General features: G+C 39.9%; 1 protein-coding gene across 2 annotated transcripts in view; it reads left to right on the top strand.

Annotated features, from left to right (window-relative positions):
* The window catches only part of LOC140194566 (potassium/sodium hyperpolarization-activated cyclic nucleotide-gated channel 1-like), a 255,750-nt gene that overhangs the window by 104,361 nt on the left and 131,885 nt on the right, over positions 1-19,504 (top strand). For both annotated transcript variants that reach the window (XM_072251785.1, XM_072251786.1), the window contains exon 3: positions 8,131-8,292. In XM_072251785.1, coding sequence (XP_072107886.1) covers positions 8,131-8,292 — 162 coding nt within the window. The remainder of the gene's footprint in view (positions 1-8,130; positions 8,293-19,504) is intronic.

Raw genomic sequence — 19,504 nt, 5'->3', positions numbered from 1 at the left:
GAACAAACTAAAATGCATTAATATTAAATATTGTACTGGAACAGATTAACCAGTAACACTTCGAATCCAATGCAGCAGGGAGTTCAGAAACCTAATGGCCTGGGGGAAGAAATTGCTTTTCATCCTGACAGTTTCATGTTTTTATGCATCGTAGTCTCCTGCCTGATGGTAGGAAGTCAGAGGATGCTAGCTGGGCGGGTGGGATTCTTAATAATACTAAGGGCCCCGCATATGCGGCGCTTCTGATAAATGTTCCCGATGGATGGTAATATCCAGAACTTAGGAAATGTTTTTTCATGAACTATGTTCTACAGAAGGTTAAAAATATGTCTTTAGCTTGCTTATTGAAGGGCAGCCTGTGCAATCGCACCCAATTAGGTGTTAGATGCAATTGACAGTTTGGGAGTGTTTCTGTCACATCTGTTATCACATTTCTGCTAGGGTAGAGGTTATAATTTATTTAAAATGGTAAAGGCTGTCGATTAGGGCTGGTAATTTTCACTCCTTGGAGCAAAAAAGTTGGTTTTGAACTGAAATGTTTTACTTTCATCTCAGGGAGGGTTTGGTCTGCAGATCAGCCATTTAATTTCACCATGAAAATTATTACGCCTAGTGAATGAAATGTAATTTATTTTTTTCTAATTTATATTTAATATTAATTACATATTTAGTGAATGTGATATTGTTTAACGTTACCCTTCTGAACAATTTACTGGTTGTGACAACAAGGTGCTTTTTTTTTAAAGTTACGATGAGATTCATCAGCATGTCTATTACTCAGAACAGATCGGATGGAGTGAGAGTGAAATGCACAATAAAAGTAACGGCTGACTCATAGCTCCAGGCTACATTTGTGGACTGAGCAGAGGTGTTCAATAGGAGAGTCAGTCAATGCACATTAAACCTGTAGCTCTCTCGCATATGGAACAGCATATTGTGGACAGAGAATGTAGTATAGAAAATTGGAACAATTTAATATGAATCAGCTGCTTTATCAGGAAGGAAATATTTGAGATAGTGGCAGTTAGAAAGGAGGAGGTAAAGGGCTGGAGGGGTAGATGCTGTACGAAGTGGGATAAATAGAAATAAGAGCCAATGGATTTGGATGAAAGAAGTGGCAAAAATGTGGCACTGATAACCCATTAATGGTGCCAGAAACTGCAGAAGATGATCCGCTGAATGGAAAAGCTGGTGAATGACAATCAGGTTTATTATCATCGATACGTCGTGGAATTTGTTGTTTTGTGACAGCAGTACAGTGCAATGCATAAAAAATCACTATTAGTTAAAATAATAAAGAAATGAATAAATGGTGTGAAAGAGGATTAGAGAGGTAGTGTTCGTGGTCTGTCCAGAAATCTGATAGCAGAGGTAAAGAAGCTGTTCCTAAAATAGTGAGACTGGGTTTTCAGTCTCCTCTTTCCCACCCGCTCCTAATGATAGTAATGAGGAGAGGACATGTTCCAGATGGTGAGGGTTCTTAATGATGGATACTGCTGTGTTGAGGCATTGCCTGTTGAAAATGCAGGCAATGATGCCACCAATTTAACTACTCTCCACTGTACATCTATAGAAATTTACAGGAGTTTTTGGTGACATACCAAACCTTTCCAAACTACAGTATACAGTAGCTGCTAACTCCTAAGGAATTATAGGTGAAAATGGGCACAAAGGGGAATCCTGTCCTGTATGTGGGATTAGAGAGAAAGGCTAAGAGCAGAGTGTAGAAATGGAATGAGTCCAGTTGAGGGCTCTATGGTTGGGAAGAATTAATGATTGAAGGTATATCTAAAACATGTTATGGGAGGCGAAATTGTCACAACAGATGCCACAAAGGTGGAGGAAGTTGGATGGTGAGAATGAGAGTCAGAAAAGTTGAATCGAGAATAAGAATGGATTTGTGGAAGATTCTTATCTCTAGACTTGCCTTTCCAGTGGAGGCAGAGGTTGAAAAAGGAAGAGAAAAGTCAGAAATGGACCACGTGATGGTAAGACCAGAATGGAGATTAGCAGCAAAGAGGACAAAATTTTCTAATCACAAACAAGAGAAGATCTGCTGATGCTGGAAATCCAAATTTCATCAGCCCAAAACGTCAACTGTACTCTTTTCCATAAATGCTGCCTGGCCTGCTGAGTTCCTCAAGCAAGGAGCATTCGTAACAAGGTGGATGAATTAAAAGTGCAGATTGTTATTAATGAATATGATATAGTTGGGATCACAGAGACATGGCTCCAGGGTGACCAGGGATGGGAGCTCAACATTCAGGGATATTCAATATTCAGGAGGGGTAGACATGAAAGAAAAGGAGGTGGGGTAGCATTGCTGGTTAGAGAGGAGATTAGCACAATAGAAAGGAAGGACATTAGCTGGGAGGATGTGGAATTGATATGGGTAGAGCTGCATAACACTAAGGGGCAGAAAACGCTGGTGGGAGTTGTGTACAGGCCACCTAACAATAGTAGTGAGGTTGGGGATGGTATTAAACAGGAAATTAGAAATGTGTCCAATAAAGGAACAGCAGATATAATGGGTGACTTCAATCTCCATATAGATTGGGTGAACCAAATTGGTAAGGGTGCTGAGGAAGAGGATTTCTTGGAATGTATGCGGGATGGTTTTTTGAACCAACATGTCGAGGAACCAACTAGAGAGCAGGCTATTCTAGACTGGGTATTGAGCAGTGAGGAAGGGTTAATTAACAATCTTGTCGTGAGAGGCCCCTTGGGTAAGAGTGACCATAATATGGTGTAATTCTTTATTAAGATGGAGAGTGACATAGTTAATTCAGAAACAAAGGTTCTGAACTTAAAGAAGGGTAACTTTGAAGGTATGAGACGTGAACTAGCTAAGATAGACTGGCAAATGACACTTAAAGGGTTGACGGTGGATATGCAATGGCAAGCATTTAAAGATCGCATGGATGAACTACAACAATTGTTCATCCCAGTTTGGCAAAAGAATAAATCAAGGAAGGTAGTGCACCCGTGGCTGACAAGGGAAATTAGGGATAGTATCAATTCCCAAGAAAGGACATACAAATTACCTAGAAAAAGTGGCTCACCAGAGGACTGGGAGAAAGTCAGAGTCCAGCAGAGGAGGTCAAAGGGCTTAATTAGGAAGGGGAAAAAAGATTATGAGAGAAAACTGGCAGGGAACATAAAAACTGACTGTAAAAGCTTTTATAGATATGTGAAAAGAAAAAGATTGGTTAAGGCAAATGTAGATCCCCTACAGACAGAAACAGGTGAATTGATTATGGGGAGCAAGGACATGGCAGACCAATTAAATAACTACTTTGGTTCTGTCTTCACTAAAGAGGACATAAATAATCTTCCGGAAATAGTAGCGGACAGAGGGTCCAGTGAGATGGAGGAACTGAGCGAAATACATGTTAGTAGGGAAGTGGTCTTAAGTAAATTGAAGGGATTAAAGGCAAATAAATCCCCAGGGCCAGATGGTCTGCATCCCAGAGTGCTTAAGGAAGTAGCCCAAGAAATAGTGGATGCATTAGTGATAATTTTTCAAAACTCTTTAGATTCTGGACTAGTTCCTGAGGATTGGAGGGTGGCTGATGTAACCCCACTTTTTAAAAAAGGAGGGAGAGAGAAACCGGGGAATTATAGACCGGTTAGCCTGACATCGGTGGTGGGGAAAATGCTAGAGTCAGTTATCAAAGATGTGATAACAGTGCATTTGGAAAGCGGTGAAATCATCGGACAAAGTCAGCATGGATTTGTGAAAGGAAAATCATGTCTGACGAATCTCATAGAATTTTTTGAGGATGTAACTAGTAGAGTGGATAGGGGAGAACCAGTGGATGTGGTATATCTGGATTTTCAAAAGGCTTTTGACAAGGTCCCACACAAGAGATTAGTGTGCAAACTTAAAGCACACGGTATTGGGGGTACGGTATTGATGTGGATAGAGAATTGGTTGGCAGACAGGAAGCAAAGAGTGGGAATAAATGAGACCTTTTCAGAATGGCAGGCAGTGACTAGTGGGGCACCGCAAGGCTCAGTGCTGGGACCCCAGTTGTTTACAATATATATTAATGACTTAGATGAGGGAATTAACTGCAGCATCTCCAAGTTTGCGGATGACACGAAGCTGGGCGGCAGTGTTAGCTGTGAGGAGGATGCTAAGGGGATGCAGGGTGACTTGGATAGGTTAGGTGAGTGGGCAAATTCATGGCAGATGCAATTTAATATGGATAAATGTGAGGTTATCCACTTTGGTGGCAAAAACAGGAAAACAGATTATTATCTGAAATGGTGGCCGATTAGGGAAAGGGGAGGTGCAACGAGACCTGGGTGTCATTATACACCAGTCATTGAAAGTGGGCATGCAGGTACAGCAGGCAGTGAAAAAGGCGAATGGTATGCTGGCATTCATTGCAAGAGGATTCGAGTACAGGAGCAGGGAGGTACTACTGCAGTTGTACAAGGCCTTGGTGAGACCACACCTGGAGTATTGTGTGCAGTTTTGGTCCCCTAATCTGAGGAAAGACATCCTTGCCATAGAGGGAGTACAAAGAAGGTTCACCAGATTGATTCCTGGGATGGCAGGACTTTCATATGATGAAAGACTGGATCGACTAGGCTTATACTCGTTGGAATTTAGAAGGTTGAGGGGGGATCTTATTGAAACATATAAAATCCTAAAGGGATTGGACAGGCTAGATGCAGGAAGATTGTTCCCGATGTTGGGGAAGTCCAGAACGAGGGGTCACAGTTTGAGGATAAAAGGTAAGCCTTTTAGGACCGAGATTAGGAAAAACTTCTTCACACAGAGAGTGATGAATCAGTGGAATTCTCTGCCACAGGAAACAGTTGAGGCCAGTTCATTGGCTATATTTAAGAGGGAATTAGATATGGCCCTTTTGGCTAAAGGGATCAGGGGGTATCGAGGGAAGGCTGGTACAGGGTTCTGAGTTGGTTGATCAGCCATGATCATACTGAATGGCGGTGCAGTCTGTAAGGGCCGAATGGCCTACTCCTGCACCTATTTTCTATGCTTCTATATTTCTATTTTGTTGAAATTTTCTAATTCAGCCATGAGCAGGAAGCATCCATATGGTAATTTAAAGATGAAGGAAGAAAGTTGAAAAAGAAAATATTTCACAAAGCTACATTCTGTGAAGTGACTTGCATAATTTGGAGAGGATGAACGAATGGAAATTACATCAGAAGGAAGAGAGAACTTCTCCAAGTTTCTTAGTCCCCATGAAGGGAAGTGGTAGTGAAGTAAACAATGATACCGAAACAAAATTCGTTGACGCTGGAAACATTAAGTAGAAACAGGAAAGTTAAAATGACCCAGGAAACTCTTCTCTTCAAACAATGCAATAGAATCTATTTGAATGAATTAATGAAAGTTAAAGTAGCCCTTGGTTTAATGTCTTTTTCCTAAAAAGTGACATTTCCTACAGAGAAGTGCTCATCTCTGAAGTGCATTTCTCACATGCTTAAATATACATATGTGACAAATTGTGATTTTGTCAGTATACAATTTTGTGACTTCTTTAAAATTTAGATTTCTGTGCATAAAATATTAACACTTACAATGTTGATGCATATAAATGCAGGTGTTGCCAATAAAGATGTGTGGAACAGAAAAGCCTGAATTGAATGTATGAATATAGATGATGGTGTACTGTCCCTATTGTTTGTGACTTTGCCAAGGATTGCAGATGCTACGTTGTTAACTGCTATATGATGATAATGTGCTTTACAAGGAGAGATAATTCAAAGCCAGTAGAATTTACGCCAGCATTCAAAAACGTGAAATCAGAAAAGATAGAAATATTTTTAGAGTGATCCTCATCAAAATCACATCTTCTTTAACTGTTAGACATGTGGTAGTTTTCATATGTTTAAGCAATTCAATGTAAAATTATAATTTTATTCAACCATACATAATTTAGTAGCTCAATGCCTTGTAATAAAATGGTATCCAATCAGAATTTAGCACGAAGGTAAAACTTAATAATGATTTTCTAGTGGATTCACATGTTCAGAGTGGGAATAAATGATCCCTTGCTTATGTTAATCAGGTATTTGTGAAATATCCACAGTACAATATTAACGAAGAATGCTTTTTGTTGGATACCTATATTTTATTTATTTCAAGAGCTCAAAAATACTGTAACGTGAAGAAACAGTACCATCGCAATTATAATGGTGCTTTAATATCCAACAGTTAAAACATGTCCAAATGGGTTAATGGATGACTTATTGAACATTCTTAAATTTGCTAAGGGTGCCTGATTACCTCAGAGAATCTCAACTCAAAGGTTTGTGTCTCTAAATCCCATTCTAGATCTTGTGGAAATAACCATCTTGAATGACCTTTCAGTGAAGTACTTGGGGAATGAGATGTTGGAGATGTTTTGTGCTCATACATTATTCAGACTTCTGTGCTGCTCAAGTGCAAGGCAGAAGCAGTGCAATAGACCTGAGTGTTCGGGTTGAAGAGCAGATGTGCAAAGTTAGCTATTTGAGAACATCTTTCTCACGCCACAGAAAGAATCAGATCAGGGTTAGTATCACTGACATGAGTCGTGAAATTTGTTGTTTTGTGGTAGCACTTAATTTTTGTAACATTAAGTTATAAAAATAAATATATAATACAAAATAAGAATAATGAGATCTTGTTCATGGACTTTTCAGAAATCTGTTGGCAGAGGGGAGAAGGTTGTTCCTTAAATATTGAGGAGCAATGGTAGTCACAAGTAGATGGCATATCCCAGATGGTGAGAGTCCACAATGATAGATACTGCCTTCTTGAAGCACTGCCTCCTGAAGATATCCTTAATGAGTGAAGAGGGATAAAACAAGCTGAATCTTCAGCCCTCTGTAGCCTCTTGAGATCCTGTGCTTTGGAACCGGCATAACAGGCTTTGATGCAACCACTTAGAATGCTCACCACTGTACATCTGTTGAACTTGCAGAAGTCCTTTGTTACATACCAGTCACTTAACACATCTAATGAAGCAGAGCTACTGGCATGCCTTCTTCATTGGGCTAGGCTCCGAGAGTTTGACACCCAGGAACTTGAAGCAGTTCGTCCTTTTCAGTACTGACTCATGAGTGAGGACTATGTTCCCACACCTTCCCCTTCCTGAATTCCTTGGTCTTGTTGAAGTTGAATGCAAAGCTATTGTTTAAAGGTGTTTGAGCTAGCCGACACTGAAGTAAATTTCTGATTTTGTTGTCAATCCCTTGCTGAGTTCTTTCTACAGTATGTTAACTACAAGCTAATTTCAATCATTAATTATGCCTCTAAATCAATAAATTTTTGAAGATGTTTTATTCATTTTCCTTACTGTTTTCAATTGTGTGTACAGGCATGATACTAAAGACATGACTGAAGCTTTCATTGCCTTGGAAAGTTCTTTGATTGCAGAAAGCAATAAAGAAAATACTGATATGTAATATAAAAGTAAAATGCTGGGTGATGGAAATCTGAATATATTTTTAAAAAATAATTTAAAAAACCTGATAGATGGTTGTCAGAGAACAGATTTGCTTTGCTTTAATGATCAGAACTTTTGGAAAAGGCTCTTTGCTGAATATAGTTCATCACTGGTGATGACTTTGCAAAGGTGAACAGGATTTCCTTACCTAACTCTGAGTATATATGCCAGATTTTAGAAAGAAACCAAAGCCTCTCCATATATATATAAAATTCACATGCAGAAATTTTATTCCACAAAATTATTACCATTTTTTATGACAATTGTTGCTGTGATCTAAATTATTCCAAATACCCAAAGGAAAAACTCAAGGAACTCAGGGTGTCAGACAGCACCTGTAGAGTGAATTGGACTGATTGAGAACTTTTACATGGTCCAGGTGAAGGATTTCAACAGAGAAAGTCTGTCCATTTCCTTCTGCGAGTACTGCTTGAATTGCAGAGCTCATTGTTTTTGCTTCAGATTCCAGCATCTTCAATCCTCTGTGTCTCCAAATGTTCCAACTCAATTACCCTTTATAACAGGAGTTCCCAACCTATTTATGCAATGGACCATTAAGCAAGGGTCCATGGAAGCCCTGCTTTAGAATATCAATAATGACATATGCTGAAGAAGCCTTGGCTTAAATCCTGATTTCTTTGTTTTATCCTTTCAGATATTCCATATGACATATGACTTTGCCAGTGCTGTGGTGAGAATATTTAACCTCATTGGAATGATGCTTCTGTTATGCCACTGGGATGGTTGTCTCCAGTTTCTAGTTCCATTGCTTCAGGATTTTCCCCCTGATTGTTGGGTGTCCCTAAATGGTATGGTTGTAAGTATTGTTATATTTTTTTATGTATATTCCTAAGGCTTTCTTGAGAAATGGTCCTGAGCCCAAAGGCAAGCATATTTTGAATTACTGCATGAGAACTGAGATTGTCTTTTGAACTGTTTCAAAATTGCTACTTAATTTTTAATGTTTGGGTTATCTAACAAAAACGTTCTCCTGTGTGGTGCTTTTATTCTCTGCCAGGTTACTTGTGGCATTCGTTAACTTCTTCAGGAGTACATTATTTTTCCTTGGTTCGTGTATCATCTGTGCATTTCCTCTGCTCTTAAACTGGCCCGGAGGACAATACATAACAGGCAATGTATAGAGAAAACTAGGAAGGACAGAGTAAAGAAAGCAATAAATAGAAAAAAAACACTAAAAAGTCAAGCAAGTGTTTTAACACAAGAAATGTTATAGGCAAGGTTGATGAGTTATTAGAATACTTAAAACTTTGACAAGCAGCTGTGCTGAAGGGCTTAAGCATACTATGTGTGGGACCTAAGTATTTCTGAGTACAGCATTTCCAAAAGGGAGAGAGAAGGAAAAGGTCAGGGTGACAGAACAAGCAAGGGTCACGTAACTTTCTAAAGAGAGGCATCATCTTGTTCAAAGACAATCAATTTTGTTAGAATCAAGAAATGGAATAGGATCAGTTACAAACTCCAGGTATTTACTATAGAGACTAAAATAAGGAAATGGAAGAGCAAGTCTCAAGAAAATTTCGGTGAGAAGTTACAAAGTAATAGTCCATAATTATGGAATTTAAGAGGTCCTAACAGACTGGAAGAAAGCAGTAAAGGAGATTGAAGAACGGTTAAAAATATGAATGAAGTATTTGCTTACTAGGAGACAGAATGAAGCCATTCAGCCCATCGAGTTGGTGCCAGCTCACAGAACAGAAGGATCATCTGTCCCATCTCCTCTCCATATTTCCCAGCTTATTCTCTCCCACCAGGTCATCTGCCCTTTGAGTTTTTTGCCTTTTATCTATAGGATAATTTACAGTGACCTATTAACCTACCTTTCGAGAGGTGGCAGAAACACACCATGAAAAAAATAATGAACAGGATATTGCAGACTTGGAAAACGAATAGACTGGTGATCTAGGCGAATGGATGGTAGATGCACTTTCACATATATTACCTGATGGATGCACTTTGTAGAAAACCACAGACGGAAACAGCTCAATATACAAATTTGTACAGCATTCAAATTGGGGATTTGGGGAGAAAGGTTGGGGTGGTACGCAGAGGAGGATTATTCACAAAACTTTGAAAGTGAAAGGACGGGATGATAATATGTTTAAGAAACCATGGGGGATACTTGGTCTTGTAAATAGACTCTGGAGGTAAAAACAAGGAGGTCATGTACAACTTTTTATACTTCACTGTAAGTCACCAGGTATTGCACTTTGGGAAGAAAATCTTGGATGATCTCAGAGGAGGTTTGTCAAAATGACATCAGGATAAGTATCTTCAGATATGTGGAAAGATTGGAAAAGCTGGGAGAGAAGAGATTAAGAGGAAACTTGATATATTCAAATATGCGAGGGATTTTGACTGAGCAAGTAGGACAAAATATGTCTAACTATCAGAACATTTTGCAAGTTTGTAATAGGGTATCACATGATGTAGACAATTAAATCATCTAATATCTTTATTGATTTTTCTCCTGCAGCCATGCAAAAATTTGTAATTTAAAATAAGTTAAAGTATTAAGCAAGAGAGAGTGATTAAAAGTTATGGAATTATTCCAGTCTTTACATGATTACCTTAGTAATACAAGTTATTCTACCTATATCATCAAATTGTATCAAATGCCATGTCTAAAAAGAATATATTTATACTGCAATACTTTAATTTGATCAAATTGGAGAAAGCATAGGACAACAACTCATTTGGCAAACCAGTCTTCTTATTCAAATGAAATGTAAGTTCTATCCTAATATACTGTCTGCCTGCTCTGGATCTTTGCTAACAAAAGGCATCAAACGTCTCAACTTTACTACTCCTCTCTCCAATTCTAATTTCACTCCTTCCAAACACACTGCTCTCCACTCTCTCTGCACTAATCCTAACCTCACCATCAAACCCACAGATGAGGGGGTGCAGTAGGAGCCTGGTGGACTGACCTCTACCTTGCTGAGGCCAGGTGACAATGTAAATCTCCTCTTACTTCGTTCTTGAACAGAACCCCACTAAGGAGCACCAGGCCATTGTCACCTGCACCATCACCGACCTTATTGTGATCTCCCATCCACTGCCACTAACTGCATAGTTCCCTTACCTCACACCACCTGTCTCTACCTCCTTCCCAAGATCTATAAACCCGCCTATCCAGGTGCACCCATTGTTTCCTGCCCCATTGAACTTATGTCTGCATATCTTGACTCTGTTTTATCCTCCCTTCTTCAGTCTCTTCATACCTATAGCCACTTCCTTCAAACCAGAGGTGTAGCAATGGACACCCACAATTGTCAGCCACGTGGGACAGTCTATGTTCCAAGCCACACAGTGGAATCTCTCCCCAACTTTTCCTACATTACATCAACTACATTGGTGCTGCTTCCTGCACCCATGCTGAGCTCATCAACTTTGCCTCCAACTTCCACCCTGCCCTCAAATTTACCTGTGCATTTCTGACACCTCCCTCCCCTTTCTCAATCTTTCTGTCTCTGCAGGCAGTTTATCCACTGATATCTTTTAGAAACCCACTAACTCTCACATCAGCCTGAACTATACCTCTTCCAATCCTGTTACTTGTAAAAGTCTAATCTAATCTAATCTAAATGTCAGCCCCTTCTCTCAATTCTTCCACCTCTGCTTCATATGCTCTCAGTATGAGTCTTTACATTCCAGAACTAATAAAATGTCTTCCTTCTTCAAAGAAAGGGACTTCCCTTCTTCCGCCATCAATGTTGCCTTCACCTGCATCTGTTCCATTTTACACATGTCTGGCCTCACCCCTTCCACTGCCAACCCATCCCATCGGCCTCCGCATCCAGCCGTAATTCACTGTAACTTCTGCCATCTCCAACAAGATCCCACCACCAAGCACCTCTTTCCATTGCCCCCACTTTCTGCTTTCCACAGAAGCTGCTCCCTGTGCAACTCCCTAGTCCATTCCTCCCTCCCCACTGATCTTCCTCCTGGTACTTATCTTTACAAGTGGAAAAAGTGCCACACCTGCTCCTACACCTTCTCCCTCACTGCAATCCAAACAGTCTTTTCAGGTGTGGTGACACTTCACCTGTGAGTCCGTTAGGGTCATTTACTGTATCTTGTGCTCCCAGTGTGGCCTGCTGTATATCAGTGCTACCTGACGTGGATTGGGAGACCACTTCACCGAGAACCTGTGCTCAATTCGCCAGAAAAGGTGGGGTCACCTGGTGGTCACCCTTTTGAATTCTACTTCCCATTCCCAGTCTGACATGTCAGTCCATGGCCGCCTCCACTGTTGCAATGAGGCCACACTACAGTTGGAGGAGCAACTCCTTGTATTCCGTCTGGGCAGCCTCCAACCTGATGGCACGACCAACAATTTCTCAACCTACTAATAATTGCCCCTCACCTTTCTCCTTCGCCATTCCCCATTCCCATTTCCCTCTCTCATCTCATTTACTTACCTGCCCATCACCTCCCTCTGGTGCTTCTCCCCCTTCCATTTCTTCCATGGCCTTCTATGCTCTCCTGCCAGATTTCTCCATCTCCACCCCTTTATCTCTTTTACTAATTAACTTCCCAGCTCTTTTCTTTACCCCTCTCCCTCTCCCAGTTTCACCTATCACATGCCAGCTTGTACTTCTTCCCACCCCTCCACCTTCTTGCGCTAACTTCCCATCTCTCATTTCCAGTCCTGATGCAGGGTCTCGGCCTGAAGCGTTGACTGTTCACTCTTTTCCATTGATGCTGCCTGGCCTGCTGAGTTCTGCCAGCAGTTTGTGTGTATTAATGTATCAGCTATTTGACATTGAGGGAAAGTTCTGTTGATGTTCACAAACAGTTGAACAAAACTCACATTTGTTTTAAATCCACAACACAGCTATTCACACCCGTAGTTTTTCCACCTCCACAAGTATCTCATGAGCTCTGTTGCACTGCATGCTCCAGGGGCCCATGATCAGACCTGAAGTTGAGAGCTGTCTATGTTGAGACTGCATATTCTCCTTTTCCCAGGAGGTTTGAGTTTCCCTGTCACATTCTAAAGACATAATTAGCCACTGAATATTACCCCTAGTGCACGTTAGTGCCAAAAGAATTAAAAGGGAGTCTATGAGTACATAGGAGAGAATAGATTATGTTGCAAAGTAGAGTGAGAAAGTGATCATTCTTTTGGGAGCCACTATAAACCTGTTAGGTTCAGTAGTCTCTGTGTTGTAAGAAAAGAAGCTCCAACAGCCTTCAAACCCTATTAGTTTACATTTCATCAAGGTGCAGTTTATACCACTTTCTCAAAATCTTATGTAACAAATTACACCCTAGATTTTTTTTGTACTTGAAAACAGTGATGCAGTCGTTGAAATTAAGTGATAGTTCTAATTTAATGGAAGCAAATAGGATGAGTGCAGACGGACAGAAAGGTCGGCATGGAAGGAGGGTGCTAAAGGGCTTGCTTGTGGTCTGTATGACTATGACTCCATTGTGCTGCCTGGGATCAGGTAAATGTGCCCTTCGCCTGGACTCAGTCAGAATATTAAATATTTAATGAGATTCCAGTATAATAATGCCAGTAAAGGTGGAGCAGTATGGGAAGCTTTGGCAGCCCCTATTTTGGCTCTGGAATTGGTTTTGAGTGTCAGAAGAAGCCTACACTGTGCACATACTGAGTACTACTTCGATAAACTTCAATCAGCTGGGAGTACCCTGACTGGTTGTGTCACAGCCAATGCCCAGAAATGGAGAAGTCTACAGAACATAGTGGATACAGCCCAGTCCATCACAGGCAATGTCCTCCTCATCATTGAACACATTTACAAGGAGCGCTGCCACAAGAAAGCAGCATCCGACATCAAGTACCCGCATTATCCAGGTCATGTTCTCTTCACGCTACTACCATTGGGCAGGAGGTACAGGGGCCTTGCATCCCACACCACCAGGTTCAGGAACAGTCGTCATCAATCTCCTGAATCAATGTGAATGAATAACTTCACTTAACTCAACGCTGAACTGATTCCACAGGCTATATCACTTTCAATGACTCTGCAGCTCATGTTCTCGGTATTAATTATTTAATATTTATTATTACTACTATCTGTACTTTTTTTCAGCTCAAACTGGTAAAATCTGAGGTATGTGCATAGCCAAGCACACTCATTTTACAATTGCTAGGGACTTTTGGACTATTCTAGTGGTGTTTATTATTGTGTCTTTCTGGAGATTTACATAAATATTGCTGTGTCGGCCCAATTGTTGAATGCTGTTATGTCGTGACTTTGGATGGAAACCAGTTATAGATATTACTATCTGACAATGTGTATCTGTTCATGTTCCATAGTCTTGCAATTACTTCTTTTAATTCAGCATATCTATGGTGTTTTTTCTCTTATTGATTTCTGTTGTTATTTCTATTTTTATTTTGTGTTTGCATAGTGAGTCTTTTTTGCACATTGGTTGTTTGTCTGTATATCTTTCTATATAGTTTTTTATAAATTCTATTGTACAACTTTCTTTTCCTGTAAATGCCTGCAAGAAAATGAATCTCAAGGTAGTATACAGTGATATACAGTACGTACTTTGATAATAAATTTTCTTTGAACCACAGTTATGACGTGGAGCATTCTCTCTGGACCACTTCTGCCAGTGCACTTGTTTGTGCCACAAATCCAGCTGGATACTCAGTCTAATGCTAAGTCCTCAAGTGCAGCATTGAATATTGCTTTCCACAGCAGTCTGAATTAGCTTTAAGGGAAGATGTATATCACTCTGCAAAGGCTGCACACACTGTTGTTCTTAACAACACTTGAACAGCTGAATGTAAAAAGTGGATTAGATACCAAGGGCTTGCACCAGGTATTTTTGAATAACATCACATTTTAATTTGAAAGAAGCCAGGGTGCTTTCCACCCCCATGTGTACCAGTGCTTAATGAATTCTCATGACTTCTGTTCCTCCCCAACTTCCTCGAATCCCTGCTAGAGCACTGTTGTAGACATTGAAGTAGTTTGAAGGCAGCTTTGCACAGCAAGTAGTTTGATGAACAAGTTCTCAGAAGTCAGAATTAAATGTGTGAGGAAATGAGCCACGAAGTCTCAAAAAGTAACCACTAGGGTAAAAGAGAAAACGACTTTCTATCTGCCAACGTTGGGAATGGCTGGAAGTCAATTATGGGGTAACTTACGTCCCGAGGCAGAATAATACCCCAGAAGGATTCCTCAATCAAATATTCAAAATTCACACTTTTATTTCATCTTCTAGCCTACGTCTTGGACATCTGTGAAGTATCTAGATGGAGATATATTTTCCATAGAGAAATTCAGGAGTCAAGAGTGTTTAATGTCATTTTTTTGATACATAATTGTAAAAGAGAATGAAATAATTGTTACCCTGGCTCCGATACAGCACCAAAAACTCTACAGTAGGGTAAAGAACTCAATAATAATATACAAAGAATATAAATATAAATACATAAGTGAGCTTATACAATAGATTAACGTTATATCCATAAAGAGATGCCAGCACAGGAGCATCACTACACAAGGTGACTGAAAGGAAATGATAAAGTAGTGGTGGTTGTGGTTGTGCGGGGGTAGGTACACGGGTGGTGATGTTGATCAGTCTTACTGCTTGGGAAAGTAACTGATTTTGAGATCAAGCAACACACATCAAAGTTGCTGGTGAACGCAGCAGGCCAAGCAGCATCTGTAGGAAGAGGTGCAGTCGACGTTTCAGGCCGAGACCCTTCATCAGGACTAACTGAAGGAAGAGTGTGTAAGGGATTTGAAAGTTGGAGGGGGAGGGGGAGATCCAAAATGATAGGAGAAGACAGGAGGGGGAGGGATAGAGCCAAGAGCTGGACAGGTGATAGGCAAAAGGGGATACGAGAGGATCATGGGACAGGAGGTCCGGGAAGAAAGACAGGGGGGGGGGGGACCCAGAGGATGGGCAAGAGGTATATTCAGAGGGACAGAGGGAGAAAAGGGAGAGTGAGAGAAAGAATGTGTGCATAAAAATGAGTAACAGATGGGGTACGAGGGGGAGGTGGGGCCTTGGTCTTGGCATGGATATTACATAGCCTCCTCGTTGATGGCAGTAGGATAAACAGTCCATGAGCAAGGTGGGTGGTATCCTTCAGAGTTTGTGTGAGATGTTCACTCCCAGGAGTTTGAAAGTGCTCATACTTTTCACTGCTGTGCCACCAATATAAAGAAGCCTGTGAGTGGTGCGAGTTCTCCTAAAGTTGACCACAATCTCCTTTGGAAGAGATTATTTGCCTGGCACCAGACTTCAAGCTCTTCCACCTCCTCTCTGTAGCCATCTCATCGATAGTGATGAGCCCCACCACCACTGTGCCATTGGCAAACTTGTCCATGTGATTACTTAATCTGATCTTCTGCATCTGATCCTTAAACTCAAAACTGAAAACTGTATGTAAAATTTGGTGACAGAGTGGACAAAACTGTCTTTTTCTGTGTGATACTACAAACTGAAGATTATTTATTTGTTTCGCTGCCGTTTAGCTGTACATCTGCAAGGTGAGGTGTAGGAGTCTTGGATTTCATGCTGCCGGGCTCAGGAGCAGTGGTTGCCTAGTAACCATCAGGCCCTTGGACCGGCTTTACTCACCTTGGTGCTGAATGTACTCCACAACATGTGTACTTTGGAGATGGCAGTTTCATGTTCCAGGTTCAGGAACAGTAATTACCTCTCAACCTTCAGGCTCTTGGACCAGATTTCACTCAACTTCACTTGCCCCACCACTGAACTGTTCTCAGAACCTGTGGACTTACTTTCAAGGACTCCTCATATCATGTTCTAGATATTTATTGCTTAAGTTATTTATTTATTGTTAATAGTTATTTTTTCTCAGCTCAAGCTGGTAAACCCTGAGGTACAGGCATAGCCAAGCATGCTCATTTGTCGATTGCTAGGAACTTTCAGAGTATTCTAGTAGTTAATATTGTAGCTTTCTGGAGACTTACATAAATATTACTGTGTAGGCCTCATTGGTTAATGCCATTGTGTAGTATCTTTGGGATGATACCACTTGTGGATATTACAATTGGGGTAATGTGTACCCTGTTCATATTCCAAAGTCTTTCAATTTCCTCTTTTAATTCAACATATTTCTGGTGTTTTTCACTTATTGCTTTCTGTAAGTTATGTGTGTTTGGAATGTAATTATTATTATTACTTTCTTTTTGTATTTGCACAGTTTGTTGTCTTTTGCACTCTGGTTGTCTCCATATTGTTGCAGTCTTTCATTGGTTATTATTCTGTTATGAATTTATAGAGTATTCCTGCAAGAAAATAAATGTCACGGTTGTATATGGTGACGTATGCTATATGTACTTTGGTAATAAATTTACTTTGAACTGTTTTATTTGTTTACTTTTTTATTATTTGCACAGTTTGTACACGTTGCACATTGGATGTTTGTCGGTCTTTGTTGTGCATGGTTTTTCATGCTTATTGTGTTTCTTTGCCTTGTGGGTGCCTGTAAGAAGATGAATCTCAAGGTTGTATGTGGTATACATATTTTGATAATAAATTTACTTTGACTTTGATCTATTACATATCCCAAGTATATTAAAATGATAAACAATGTATTTTTCTCATCCTTTCTATTTCTGCAGTTTTAAAAGTTTTTAAGAACTAACCTGAATGTTAGAAAGCTACTCCTTCTCAATTTATCTCCTTATGATATTTACCTCAGCCGTATCAATGGTGTACTAATGTAATGCCGTTAGTAGCTCATCATGGATTAGTACATGATGTGCCATACCAGCTGAGAAATGTCAGCCAATTCCTAGGTGTGTTGCGTAGATTATTATCGTATTGAAACACTAAATTGGTTTACAATAGCCAACTCTGCTGGATGTCCTATTACTATAAATCTCAATATTGAGAGAGCATTGCAATCTGAGTAATTTCTGTTATTTATCACTTCTTTACTTCTGTTCTTGTAACTGCCTTGTGGAATATTCTGTCCTAAGTATCCTTGAAAATATTCTATTGAAATGTTGCCCAGGAACAAGCATCTCTTAGATATGTATTGACACACGAATTGACAATGTAACAAATACAAAATTTATTTGTTATATGTTCTAACAATAGATAAATAATGAATTCTTGGTACATTAAAATAACTGCTTTAAGTGGGATCACTAGTTCCTCCATAAGCTATGAAACTGTGATTGCAGAGTTTATCAAATTCATGGGAACTATTGGCCCTAAGGATGATCACACTTGATTGAAGTGCTAGACACTAAAGACCGGGTCTACTATTCAAAGATGTGCCATTTCTACCCTCGGCTATTAGGCTCTATAATGAGTCAACCTATAGCCAGGGAAGTGATGATCACTTCCTGTTAGACTGTTCATGGTAACTTTATTTTTTTTACTTCTCTTCTAATATTTATATCTGTGCACTTATAATGCTACTGTGACACTGTAACTTCCTTTGGGATCACTAAAGTATCTATCTATCTATTCAGTTAAATTATTAAAGAATTCTCCAATGTCATGTCGGCAATTGTTCTTATTCATTTGTGAGATATGGGGAACACTGGCAAGGCCAGAAATTATTGTTAAATCCCAGTTGTCCTTTGGAAGCAAGTGCTGATTTGCAAACTGAAAGCACTGCAATCCATCTGTTAAAACTTTTTCACAGTGCTATGCAGAAAGGACTTAAATCTGGTGACAACCATGAGATGGCAATATTTCTACATGCCCACATCCTCATTCTTATGGATGATAAAGTTCATAGGCTTGAGAAATTCTGTTGAGTAATTCAGGCAAGTACACTTGTAGTACAGGCCAAGAGTTATCAAAGTCTCCTCATGCATTAACCTTTTTATTTCTGGAGTCATTCTTGTGAATCTCTTCTGGATGCTCTCCAATGTCAGCAACCCTTTTCATAGATAAGAGGCCTAAAATTGTTCACAATACTCCAAGTGCAGTCTGACCAATGCCTTAAAAAGTCTTGTATTACATCATTGCTTTTATATTCTAGTCCTCTCAACATGAATCTAATATTGCATTCGCCTTCCTTACCACCGACTCAACCCACAAGATAACATTTAGAGAATCCTACATGAGGACTTCTATGTCCCTTTGTATCTCCGATTTCTGAATTTTCTTCCCATTTAACAAAATACTTTGTCTTTATTTCTTCTACCAAAGTACATGACCGTACACCTCCCTGCATTTTGTTCCATTTCCACTTCTTTGCCCATTCTCCTAATCTGGCTAAGTCCTTCTGCAGATTCCCTGCTTCCTCAACACGACCTGTCCTCCAGCTACCTTTGTATCATCCACAAAGCCATCAATTCCATCATCCAAGTCATTAACATATAACGTGAAAAGAAGCGGTCCCAGCACCAACCACTGCAGAACACCACGAGTCACTGGCAGCCTGAAAAGCCTCCTTTATTCCCACTCTTTGTCTCCTGCCAGTCAGCCAATCTTCTATCTGCAGTGTTTATGTGTATGGTCAGATTGAGTTTCTGATGATTGGCAGTCCCCTCGATATTGATGATGTGAGGGTCTTGTTGATGGTAATGCCTTCAATGTCTGAGTAGTTGATTAAACTCTGGCAAAGGTGCTGAATGTTATGCAAATGTTAATTATTCATTTTTAGAATATTTGCTTTAAAATATTTACTGGCCAGATATTTGTGCGGTTTTCTTGTGAAAGATAAATCCTTCTCTCAAAGCTTCTCTTACTATCACAGTTTACCTAAAGTTTAAATTACACATTTCTAGAGGTAGTGGACAACATTACATATTTCTCTCCTTAATCTATTTCCCCATTCACTTTTCCAGACAACCTATTCAAACAGTGAGGTGCAGCACACTTAACCAAGCCATTAACCATGCTTCATAGAGCATTATCAGATAACAGCTTAGTTTCATCCCAGGAACGTAGAAGCCAATTATACAACTTCTATAAAATGGAATTAGTTAATGAAGCACAAAATGAGGAAAAAGTAAACTTTGCTAAGACTACTTTTGGGAGGCACAGTGGCAAGGCTATTTGAGCCACGACTTCATAGT

Source organism: Mobula birostris, chromosome 3 (genome assembly GCF_030028105.1).
Source record: "Mobula birostris isolate sMobBir1 chromosome 3, sMobBir1.hap1, whole genome shotgun sequence".
Classification (NCBI taxonomy): Eukaryota; Metazoa; Chordata; class Chondrichthyes; order Myliobatiformes; family Myliobatidae; genus Mobula; species Mobula birostris.
The sequence above is the reverse complement of the archived record's forward strand: the minus strand, read 5'-3'. Positions and strand labels throughout refer to the sequence as shown.